At 40.9% G+C, this 13,136-nt stretch overlaps 1 protein-coding gene across 8 annotated transcripts in view; it reads right to left on the bottom strand.

Annotated features, from left to right (window-relative positions):
- LOC147325092 (unconventional myosin-IXAb-like) overlaps window positions 1-13,136 on the bottom strand; it is a 158,568-nt gene that overhangs the window by 107,956 nt on the left and 37,476 nt on the right. For all 8 annotated transcript variants that reach the window (XM_086299383.1, XM_086299384.1, XM_086299386.1 and 5 more), the window contains exon 2: window positions 9,463-10,432. In XM_086299383.1, coding sequence (XP_086155509.1) covers window positions 9,463-10,365 — 903 coding nt within the window. In that variant the 5' untranslated portion in view covers window positions 10,366-10,432. The remainder of the gene's footprint in view (window positions 1-9,462; window positions 10,433-13,136) is intronic.

Here is a 13,136-nt window from a genome sequence, read left to right as displayed (position 1 = left end):
AGATAGAAATACCGTAATTGTCGGGCTATAAGCCGCTACTTTTTGCACAAGCTTTGAACAATGCGGCTTTTAGTCAGGTGCGGCTTTTCTATGGATTGTCCGTGATTTTTGTCATATCGTAAGACGATTTGTTTTGTTTGTTCCGCTGTTGTACGGCACTACGTTGCCTGGCGGAAGGGCATGTGATCAGACACACAGTATTGGGGTTCAAGAATGGCATGTTGGTCACATGTCCGTCCGCCAGGCAACGTAGTGCCGGTCGAAGTAGCGCGAAAAACAAACTTCAAAGTAGCGCTACGCGTTCAGTGGGAGGCGTGGATGACGAGCGGCGATAAACTTGCGAAAAGCAAGTTATGCCCAACTCCACCAGTGGATTCTGACAGCGTGGAAAAGTGTTAAAAAATCCATGATCACCAACGGATTTCGAAGGGCTGGACTGCTGCATGATGGAGAGGAGGACACCGCCACGGCCCTTCAGAGGGTGTTCGACTCTGACTCTGACAACGAGGATTTCTTTGGTTTTGAAAGTGACAACGAAGGAAAGAAGCGGAGAGTGGATGACGAAGCCATCCTGAGCCTGTTGGTATCCGACACTGGAGGAGAGGACTTTGGTGGTTTTAGTGGGCAGGAAGAAGAGAAAGATGATGGTGAATGACTGACTTTTCTTCTTGTTAAAGCCGTGTCACCGCACCTGAGCCTAAAAGGTAGGCCGAATCTATTTTTCTGGTGTGCTGTAGGTTACTGTTATGTACTACATTTGTTACTCATTTATGAAGCACAGTACATGTTTCGTACTTGTAATTACCGCTACTTGTACATATACCCTAAAAAGTTATGCAAATATGTACCCATAACTTGTTTTTCAAAATATTAATAAAAAGGGATGTCTCCAAGAAGCCATCTTTTTCCTGACAATTCCCTTTGTGCATATTCTCTTACATATGATAAGTCAACATTGAAACACCTGTGGCTTTTAGTCAGGTGTGGCTAATGTATGTACAAAACAGGATTTTCCCCTGATTTTAGCTTGTGCGGCTAATATTTGGGTGCACTTTGTAGTCCGGAAAATACGGTACCAAAGAACTGTGTTTTGTTAGCCTTGCCAGGGCAATTTAGATGTAAAACAAACAAAAGAATCGAATGTCATCAAAGGCCTTCAAGGAATTTATCAGAAGAATACCAAAAAACTGATTCGATGCATTTTTTGTTATTTTCATCTTAATACATTTGAAAATCCCCAACGTCTGGGAGAATCACATCATAGTCCAACAGTCAGCATGACTTATTAAACAGTGTTACAGGAATACAACAAAAAGCGTTGCATTCAGTCTTGACACACAAAGTCAAGGTAATAGTGTTGTTTATATTCAAATACCATTACACTTTTATAGACTGCTTATAAAAGTCAGATGAAGCCACAGTGATGTGAGCCTCTGGTCAGCAAAGTCACGTTTTTTGTGCTGTCCAAAAATCAGTTGAGGTAGGATCTTCTAGCTTCATATGGCTCTTTTGCATGTTTCCACTGATTCTACATTCAACAATTTGGAAACTGAAATGAAAAATTTAACCTAGACACCAAATTTGGGAGAAAAAAAACAAAGCTGAAAAAGTATCACAGCTTCTGTCTGCTCTACCTCTTAATTTTGCTGAACCTTAGTGTTGGTGGTAAGCATGGATGTATACACTTAAATGTCTAGGCTTAAGTTCCTCTAACTGTGTACTTCAACTCCAAAAAAGAAAAAAGTTGTACATTTCCTCAAAAACAGCTCTTTGGATAGTAAAGATTACCAACCCAAGGTAGTCCCACCGTGTGACATACCCTACTTCATTTGGATTTTTTTTAATCAAGGTCTTTTATTGAAAGAGATTTAATAAAAGTACCGTTACAAACAACAAATCAAACATACAAGCGGTTAATGCGGTTATGGCGTTAACATCATTTTACCAAGATTAACGCTGACAGCACTAATTTTAATATTTTGGTGTCAACCAGCAAACTCTCTACCTAAATTAATGCAATCATTTGAATACTTTGGTCGATTATCGAGTTATGATGAGTAAAATACAACTGCTTAAATACAATTATAATCCATCAGAAGAAATTAAAAATAAGTATCATTTAGCATGGCAAACAGAGTAAAAATATTTGGGAGTTATAACACCTAAGGATCTCGCAGTTTCTAAGTTTATATTTGAGAATAGATTCGATTAAAATGAATATACTGCCAAATTATTATATTTATTTCAAACATTGCCAATGGAAATAAGCCAGAAACAATTTAATGAATGGGATAAAATGTTGTCAAGATACATAGCAAGGTAAAAGACTCCGAATTTGATTTAAAACCTTACAACTGGATAAAGGAAAAGGGGGATGGGGCCTTCCTTCTCTCAAGGATTATTATTGGGCAGCACAATTAAGGCCTATGATATGCTGGTGTAATCCTTCATATGATGCTCAGTGGAAAGGCATTGAGGAGGGTCTGACCTCCATTCCCTTACAAGCTATTATAGCAGACAGTAGCCCGCAAGATTTAATAAACACTATTTAAATGGATCAAGCTGACTTTTAGTTTGGGAAATAATAATAAAAGAGCATAAAGGATTGGTGACTTTGCGCATGCTAATGGAGGAATGTAGACTTCTTCGTTTTGAAAAGGTTAAAGAAAAATATTCATTAGAAACACAGGATTTTTAAAGATACCTACAGATGCGGCATTTTGTCAGCAAAAAGGTAAAATCTAAGTCTGAATTAAGCAAACTGCTGTTACACTTATTTAAAAGGGCATACAGCGCAACTAAAGATAGAGGCATCATCTCAGGCCTGTATAAAGGGTTAATAAACATGAAATCACACTCGACCCTATATATTAAAACTAAATGGGAAATGGAGGGAGCAATAGATATAACGGAGGAAGAGTGGACAACAATATGGATAATATGGACATATTATCCATATTGTTATTGGAAAAGCCTGATAAGATATTTTATTGCACCTTACCAAAAATCTCACTATGACAGTAACCCTCCCGTTTGCTGGAGAAATTGTGGAAACACGAATGCAAATCGTTATCATATTTTCTGGGACTGTGATGCTATTAAAGCTTATTGGAAGGGAACACATGTAGCAATACAAGGGATATTTGGAAGATATTTGCCTTTAGAAAGAAAAACTTTATTTTTTGGACTCATCCCAGAATGATGGACAAAGAACGATAAATATTTGTTTAATATTTTATTGGTGGCAGGCAAAAAAGCCCTCATAAAAAAATGGCTTTCATGTGAGAGCCCAACTATGAACATGTGGATGGAGGTCACAGTGGATATTTACAGGATGGAGAAAATGACAGTGGATGTGAAATAAAAGAGGGACCTGTGTGTATCACGTTGGAAGAAATGGATGAACTATATAATAACACGCAGGCCAGATTTTGACTCGTTAATCTTAGTTAAGATATTATTTATATTACTGGTAATTAAATCTCACTCCCTAACTGTTTATGCTTTTTTGTTTTGTTTTGATTTTTTTCCTTCTTCGGTCACAGGTGTAATGGGGAGTGACAGTTGGTTTAAATAAGCTTTTCAAAGGTGCTTGGAATTGTTAAAATATAAACTAGCCAAGTGGGAGCCCAGTCCAACACGTCTTACTCCAATGTCGGCTCACTAGCGCCCCCTTATTTTAATTTTTCACTCTAAAGGGGACCGCAACATGAGTAAGATGTTGTATTAAATAAAACTTTAAACCATTAACTGAAACCATAAGTTTATTAGTACAGTGTTTACTGAAGTCACAGATCAAAGGAGCTGAAATCAGCTTTCACACAGATTTTTTTTCGCAATCGGACTTCTTTTTGAAACCAGAGCAGTCGCCCCCTGCTGGCAAATGCTGGAAAGAATAAATTTTAAGAAACATCTGCATGGGCTTTGCTTTTAATCCAGGAAGAAAACATTTAACAAACAGTAACAGATTTACACATCAGTTTGTTTTATCTGTAAATAGAGCTGGGTGATATGAGATTTTTTCATATCACGATATGTTTTTTTCATTTCAGGCGATAACGATATCTATCACGATATAAGCCAAATAACTATATTTGTAAGATTTAAATGTGCTGTTGCTCACAAGTAAAATGTGAAATAATCAGCAGCTTGTTTTTATTTAAATATTTATTTCCCATAATAAGTTCAACAGGGTAGATGTACTTAAGGAACATGAGACTTTTTCAGATAAATAAAGGCAAATATTGCAAACTACACAAAAGGCAGCCGCTAAAGCGTTTAAGTTTCAAAATAGAACAAACGAAACAGACTACTAAATTGTCAATTCCACTTAGAAACAAAATATTAATTCTAAAAATAAATCTTAGTTTGTTTTACAGAAGAACAGACAAAACTGACTAACTTTTGTCAATATCAAATAAACTGAGAACTAAAAGGAAATTCTCAATCTCTCCTTGTTGTATAGCTTAGCTTTTCAAACAGTTTTAACAGTTACTTTAGTCTGACAAAAGCCGAATGACGAATTAGCGCTTCCAGTCAGAGACTGAGGCTACGTCCACACGTACACGGGTATTTTTGAAAACGGAGATTTTCCGTTTTCGTTTTAAAAAATAATCCCGTCCACACATAAAGGCAGAAATGAAGGAAAACGCTGCTATGAACATGCCAAAGCAGCAGGTGGCGCTAGATTCCTAACCGTGCAGAAATGTTGGCCAATCAGAAGTCTAGAAGCCTCGGTGGGAAAAAGTAAACAAAGCTGGGGCATAGAAGCAGAACCGAGTCGTATGTGTGGACGGACAGTAACTGTGTGTATATGTAAGCATTTAAACACTGCAGAGAGTAGAATTAACAGTAACAGTGTTGTAGAAATTCATTTCACCAGTCACAATAAACTGGTGACGCATGCACCAGTTTATTGTATTTCCAGACTTGCTTTCGGCACAATTTACAGTGCACGCTACTCTGTTTTTTGTCAGACTTGAAATAGCCGAAATACCTTCACACTACGGAACTTCTTTGGCTCTTCTGTTCGACAATCTCTCCGGCATTGGAACCATCATCTGTTTTCTCTTCGGTCACGCTCGGTTGATTTTTCTAGTCGGCACACTCATTTCCTCCATTACGCGCTGGCTGCTTCCCAAACAAACACACGTGCGGCTTAGCACTTGTGCTGTACGTAACAAGTCACGCGACGTGACGCTGCGGCTGTGATTGGTTCGGCTCTGCGCTACCTAATTTGGATTGGCTGACCTTTTTTTTTTTTTAAGAGGACAAGAGCGGCGAGGTCTATCCCGATAGCTTAATTTCTCTATCGAGTAAAAGTTATATCGCGATACATATCGTTATCGTTCTATCGCCCAGCTCTATCTGTAAATTGTGAGCTGATATTACGAACACATTAGACAAAAAATAAAAAAATTCTGTAAAAGCTGAAAACTGTTTGAATGCAGCTCTGTTTCCTCCATAATGATATCACAAAATTGCCTTAATGGTTATCACTTTTTTGTCCTTCCTGTTATCATCATTACATCAGCCTTTAAAAATCCCCCATTAGTCAAGCTCTGATTGTGAAGTCAGCACTTCAGCAGCCAGCATGTGGGGATAACACTTAACTGGTCAGTAAATGTATCTGTCAGAACATGTGATGCGTAGATGTGGAAGCTGGGTGGTAAATACACATTAATTTGATTTATTTGGGCTAAAGTCACAGATTGGTCCCAAAGCATTTTTTCAGTCTATACAACAGGCAGCTTTGACTGAGCTCTGGCAGTAATTTATTAGAAAAGTTATGCACTGTATTAGACAGTATCCAATTTACAGGCATGAAGAGGGAAGACGTTCAACAAAAGGGAGATAAAACTACTGAGAACCAAACAGAGTGGCTAGAATTTTAATAGTTCATCTGGACCGGCATGCATTTGAAATCAATCTAATAAGCTTCTCTGACCTCATATTTTCAGCCTGACTCTGCCTCAGGGGCACATTCAAACCACCACAAAGCCTCAGTGCAGCAGCAGCATCTGACCGAAGCAAATGGTTCTGTAATTGCCATTACAACTTGTGGAAACCAAAGAATGGAACCAAAGCACTCTTGTGCCCTGCCTGCTGGTAAACTTTTTACCCCAGAAATCTGCTTCTCCTTATATTGGGGAGGCGCCGATCTTCCCATTGAAAGGAGAAAACACTCGATGTTTTCCTGCTTTCTCATTTTAAACACATTAAAAGCTATTCTTTGCACGCTGGTTTAATGCCATGTGACACATAACTGCTACCGATTCATCTTTTACACTACATGAAGTGCATAGTTTCTTTTTTTACATGTAATGACACTGCATGCTTCTCTTTCATTGTTTAGCTATAGTGACCCCTCGAGAAATTCAACATTTTTCTTCTTATTTTTCCTGTTACTGTTATGTGTCTTTTGGCCTTCTACCAATGTAAATGCTGTGAGCTCATATTGAGGATGACGAGTGGCAGCTCATCAAATTAGCTGACAAAATCCACCTACTAGCATCTCTAAAATGCTCACTAATCATAATCCGGCTGGTTTAATCTGACATTTCGCCAGTTTACAAGAGTCTGTCAGATTAAAGAAATTAGATAGCCACATGAATTTGTGTGTTCTGAAAGTGACAGAAAAACGATCTTTATGCCATCTTGTTGGTAACACAACAAACTACAGCTGCTGGTATTTAACAGTTTTTAGATGCTGGCCCCTCTGTTGATGAGTTTTTGTTTTCTACCGTTTGAAATCCATCGACAAGAAAAAGATACCAGAAATAAATGACTGATTACTGGTGATCAAAGATGCCGGGGTTTTACCATATTTTTACCATTTTACCAACGTCCTTTATTTAAATATGTTTAAGACTGGCGACGTGTCCAGGGTGTAACCGGCGCCTCAGCCTATCACAACTAGGATAGGTTTCAGACCCTCTGACTTGGATGAATGTTAAAAGTTGTTACAGTATTTTACTGTAAAGGTGTAGGTTCACACTAAAATGCTGACAGCTCTGGTAGCTAGCATTTTACTTTATATCATGTGATCTTTAAAATGTTGCAATGATTGGACTGAGGACAATTTAAAATGAACATTTAGCATCTATTCATACCTGTTTCAACCTAATCTTTTACTCAGATGAGTTATGAGCAACATAATGTAGCAACAGTAAAACTCATGCTTGCTGTTCAGACAGAAGCACCGACAGTATTTAGAAGTATTTAAGCCAAAAAAGTGTATTAGTGTAAAATCTTTAATCTTTAAACATTCCTAGTGCGCACCTTTTTTGACACACCACAGTCAGACAGGTGATTGATAGGGAAGTAATTACATGGGACACAGTCACAGCCTCCATAATAAAGCACATATGCAGCCAAATAGTATCTACTTCCTCAGAGAGTACTGTAATGTTCCTCTATCTGTGTTATTATTAAACAAAAAGAGCATGTCAGTTTTTGTGGTGATGTCGCCCCCGGCAACTGAGCTCTGACAGGTATTCAGTGAGCCTGCAGATCAAAGCAGTTGTGTGTTGAACCACAGCTATGTGGCTAAAAAAGAAAAAAGCATTTCTGACACGTGTAACATAACCTTCATTCTGTTGGTGCACAAAAACCTCTCAGCCATGTAAGGTACATGAAAACTGTGTTTCTCCAAAGATTTTTTTCTGAAATTTGGAACAAGAATGAGCGTCTCACACATACCAGAAACCTTTATTTTCCCCAAACCAGCTGCAGTAACAGGTTTCTTTCCCCAGAGGCAGCGTGGGGGTCTTTAAAGGTGATTCATGATTTCCAGCTGACAAACCGTATTTCTGACTGAGTGTACAGCAGATTTATTTTACTGTACAGACTTGCACGTGGGATGCATGTGGTGTCAACATGCACAGCTGCATATTGACATGACATCCCCATACATCCTGACAGGAAGCTGTGAGCTGAGGAACAAAATGGCTGCCAGCAAACAACAAACTACGGGTGGGCACATATCCCACACAGAGTCATGTTTAGGCTGAAGAGAACATGCTGCCCTTGAACAGACCAAACATGGAATTCCCAATGAAATTCCATAATCCATAATCCATTATTGATTTATAATCCACAGCAGATTAGGCAGCATTCCATTATTTTTCCCCCCGTTCTCCTGTCAATGCAGAGATTGGACACTGCAGAAAAACAACATATCTAGGTCACACAATAAATATTAAGTATAAGGAGTCATATGTGGTAAAGCTGTTGCTAAATATAGGTTTCCTGCCTGTTAAGGGATTCCAGCTTCAGAGGGACATTTCTATAATCCATTTCATGCCTGGTCTCATGAGCTGACATTCCATCACCAGAGGGGGGAAAAAAATTCCCACTGACTTCTCTACAGATTCCGTTGGCCTTTTTATTTTGGTCACTTCCTTTCTACACACAGGGCGTCTTAATGAACAACATATGAACCATATTCATCTTGAAAACAAGTCAGCTTGAACATTTATGATGTTTTCTGAAGCATTTTGGGTCTGAGTCTTGCTCTAACTATCAAACCTTTCTAGTCTCGATGCCCAAATGAACTGCACAGCTTTACACGAAGTTGACAATAGTGACAAAAAACGTAGTAAATGCAGTAAAGCTTAAACCCAAATGGGATCTAGACAGAGAGAATGTCTAGATCTATGGATCAGTGGGTGATTTGCAGCCTTGGTCACAAAACACACCCTGCGACACGATTCAGACAACTCTACAAACCAACCAATCAGAGTCAACCATGTAATGAGACAGACGTTATTAGCGAGCACAACATTTGCCAAGCTGCAAAGGGCTGTGGTACCAAATGTCATCAAAAAGAGTAGCAATCCTCTTCAAATCAGACTTTACATGTCGTCAGATACTCATCTTAGACTTATGGGGCATTCCAGTTATTTCAGAAGTCCAATATCGGAACTTAGAGTGACTTCACTCAGTTAGTGCATTCCAACAGTAAAGTCGGAAAAGCAGGGACTCGCTGCAGAGGCAGCTGAAAGTCCACCTGATGAGTGGAATCAGTCACTTATTTTAGAGACATACTGAATAGAATCAGTATGACCCAAAATACTATATTCAAAATTTTGCAAATTTTGCATGTTCCAATTTGAGAAATGAGGATTATCCATAGTATGCTCATTGGCTAATGACTTCTGATTGACAAGTCCTCAGCTAGTGTGGTTTCACTGGTTAACTCAAAGCTTCAAAACAGGACTTAGCTAAGTTATGTATGACATCATGGTAGCTACATCCATCTTTTATGCTGTTTACCTTTTTTTAGTAAAGTTTGTGCAGTGGAAGATGACTGCTAGACTAAGTTTTGTGCCTTTTAAATGAAATCAGACAGTCAGGTATCACAAAAACGCCACTGTTCATTTTAAAAATACACCCATGTGTCCTCCATTGGTCACAAGGCAAAATGCTAACCGCAGTTTAGTTTCTAATTTAGTTCCTTACCTCTAACACAGGCCCCGCTCCCAGGATGATCTGCTCCACCCCACTGGCAAAGCCCTTCTGGCTGAGAGCTGTCAGGTGATGGATGAGGAAGTTGGTGCTTTGGGTCTTCCCAGATCCACTTTCACCAGAAATCACTATGCACTGGTTCTTCCGCCGCTGCAACATGGCATGATACGCCACATCTGCCACAGCATAAATGTGGGGCTCCAGCTTCCCCAGCGTGTGGTTGTCGTACATTTTGACATATTTGGGATTATAGATTGGCAGGAACTGGAAGGGGTTAATCACGATAAGAATACTCCCAACATAAGTGTAGATCTTCTCCTGGCGGAAGCGTGCACGGAGGCTCTCCAAAAGGGCGCGCTCCGTTAGCTCCGGGAGAGCACACAGGTCACAAGGTGGGTCGCTCCCTGCAGGCTGGGGGAGGAAACCCCGTTCGACCATGCGCCTTCGTTCCTCAGTCACCCGCAGCCACATTTGCAGGCTGCCCCCGTAATGAATAGATCCATCCAGGTTTTTCTCCCGCAGGAGGAAGCGATAATCCTCGCCACTGCACAAGCCACTACGGTTTTCCAGGGCGGTTCTTGGCCACAGCATCATCCGCTGAACCGGGCAGTCGCTGGGATTGAGGATCCACTCTTCCCCACCGAACTCCTTCACCTCGGCCAACACGTAGCATTTGGTACGGTCCAGGTGTAACCGTTCGATGAGGCACTCGATGGCTTCAGCAGCAGTGGTGTTCTTGCGGGCGGTGACGGGGCAGTAGATGGTGCCCTCAGCCAGGGAGCCCGGATAGACGCGCAGGGTGAACTCCTGGTCCTCCAGGCGCCGCCGCATGCTGCCACTAATGGTGGCCATATTGGCGCTGCCGGTGTAGCTGCAGCCGCCATCTTGTAGGCTCATGGCGGCGCAGCAGGTCCCATCAGCAAGCTGCTCTCAGGGACCAAGGGACTGACTCAGGACATCCCAACTAGAGGAGGGAGAGAGAGAAAGATGGAGGCGGTTAAGACATTTTTGGTTTCAGACATCAGTTCATGCCCTCACAGCGTCAAACACTTCCAAGTACATTGAGTCACAACAGGGTCATCAGAGTCAGGGCGACACAGTAGTCCGACTCAATGGGCTTTCTGTTTCGTATCGTAAAGGGAACCACTATGAGAGCCGCCACAAAAGAAGAGCAAGAGCCCGATGCTAAGGGAGAGTCGAGAACTGATAGTGGGCTGATAGTTATTCAAAACAATGAGGAACAGTAGCTGCTGCATGAATTTAAAGGCTACTGGCCACAGCTTATCAGAGCCACATACACTCTGTGTGTGTGTGTGTGTGTGTGTGTGTGTGTGTGTGTGTGTGCGTGTGTGTGATAATCCAAGTACTGTAGCTGTGTGCCAAGATTAACAGCTGCCACCTTCCACACAAAAGTGGCTGTAATGAGAGCACAATGGTGCAATTCACCACTTCCCTGTTGATAGTGGACACAGGACTCCATTCTCCCTCTCAATCTTTCACACACACAAACTTCAAATGTCACACTTGAAAATTTAAAGTGCTCTTCCATCGATTAATGATTTTGGGAGACAAACCGCTTTTAAATTCAATTGCACAAACAACAATACTGTATATTGTGTCTGGGACACGATCAGAAACAGACTATAGCACTTCTGTGCTGCACTAGATTAATATAACTCTTTATATACAGCATTTTTTACCTGATTTTTAACTGATGGTAACGGTTTATATTTACCTCTCTGCTTAAATGTGTAACTGCTTTTTCCTTGGGCAATCAAAGCTCCAGCATTACTTATAATATATGGAACAGCTTTACTGTCAAACTCTGAAGTTGTTCTGTACACTACATGTGTTGTTAGTTTGGACTTTATCGCTTGAGAAGTAGGTGAAGTTGTGCCAGAAATCTCGACAGTGTTCAGACTGCATCCGTTTGATGGAGCCACTGAAATACTTCAAGGTTAATTTAACTAACTATTCTTTTCTTTTCTGGAGCCAGTTCACCTCAATGTTTCCTTCATTCTTTACTTTCTCTTTTTTGGTTGAATTTTCTAATCTGCTACATCTCTCTCATGCCTTCTCCATTTTTTCTACGATACAACAAATACGCACCAGACAGCCAAAGTCAAACGTCTGTCAGGGCGGCTGTTAGCAACACAGCTTCCTTTAGTTGTCCTTTGAGCTATGTGTACAGTATGTGGCCGATAAACACAGAAAGATAAAGACAGGAGAGGAGAGGATGAGCCAGCCACTCGCCCTTTGAGCGCTCCAGACAGGCCTTCCTCTCCCTCTTGCTTGTCTGGAGTAATCTTGAACACCTACAGGAGTCTGCAGCAGCCCACAGACAAACAGGGAGGAAACAGACAGCCGAGTGTCTGTAAGACACAAAGAAGTGAGCTGTGAGGGATGAAAGACAGGGCAAAGGCAGAGGAGGCAGAGCTGAGAGACAGGCAGAGATGACAGAGAGCCTGGGACTTAAGATAACTGACGCAATCACTCGCTGGGACACTAATGAGCTGCTCAAATAGGTAGAAGGTCAAAGTTTCAAGTCTATTATGCAGAAATGCAAATAGAGTCAGTATTCATCACGGTGCGTGTACGCTGTGCTGGTTTCCTTTTGGGAATTTCTGGTGTTTTTACACAAATATACAAACAAACACTAAAGTTCCCTGACACTGTGGTCACAACGATGTGAGTAATAATGGCAAAAATGCAATCCAAGGCTTGATTTATGGATGTTGATGCAATTACACTGTTCCTCACTATAGCCCCTCCTGCCCACACACACACAGTTTACTTGGATGGGCCACCCAGATTTAGAACCTCATTTTGGCATTTTTATGTCCTCCAAGAGAGCGACACCAACCCCTTTGCTGTCACTTTAAAGGCTCCGTCTCAGTTCAGAAGGTAGCCCCGGCTCGTCACATGACACGTTTCCTTACCAGCAAGTTCACCGTTCAGGTCAATTTAATTCCAATGTCTCTCCAGTGATTCCCTCCTCTGTGGTTGGACATACACTGTCAGCTAAATGAACCTGGAGCAGGTGGAGAACTGGCACACGTGTCACTGCGCTGTAATAAAACAAGAGCTGGAGTTTGAGTTTACAGCCGTGGATTGAGACTCTCACTTGGAGGGGCAGCTGATTGTTTTAGTCTGATGTGTTATTTATTCATCACAAACTAGTTGGTTATTAAGGTTTCTGCAAAGGATAACCTCATAAATGGTAACATTTATTTTTCCTTTGAGTAAGTGGATGCATGCCTCCATTTATGTGGAGACACAATAGAAGCTACATCTTGTTCATCCCACCTTAGTTCCCCCCTCTGGACAGACACTGCGGGACACATGCAGCCACACATAAATGTGACGTAATGACACGTGGAAAAGGAAGTAGTGAACACTGAATAGGGAATGGATTTTGAGGAATTCTACTTCTATAACATGAGAGCTTTTTAATTGAATGTTATTAGCATTTAATTTTTAGAAGCATCTTATAAGGGCTCAATGGTGAATTTTTGCCTGAGGCCCAAAAGACTATAGAATCGTCACTGCTGCACATCCTTACTGATGCCAAGTCCAGACTGATTTAATTTCATATAAAGTGCCATTTAAAAACATATGCAGATGTGCCAGTTTAGCTCGCCTGGTGAAGCAGGCAGCCATATACTCCA

The sequence above is a fragment of the Aulonocara sp. 'chitande type north' Nkhata Bay genome, linkage group LG7 (assembly GCF_057382095.1).
Source record: "Aulonocara sp. 'chitande type north' Nkhata Bay isolate Kocher_YH1m ecotype deep benthic linkage group LG7, A_spYH_male_GT1.1, whole genome shotgun sequence".
Taxonomy (NCBI): domain Eukaryota; kingdom Metazoa; phylum Chordata; class Actinopteri; order Cichliformes; family Cichlidae; genus Aulonocara; species Aulonocara sp. 'chitande type north' Nkhata Bay.
This window is presented reverse-complemented; position numbering and strand designations above follow the sequence as displayed.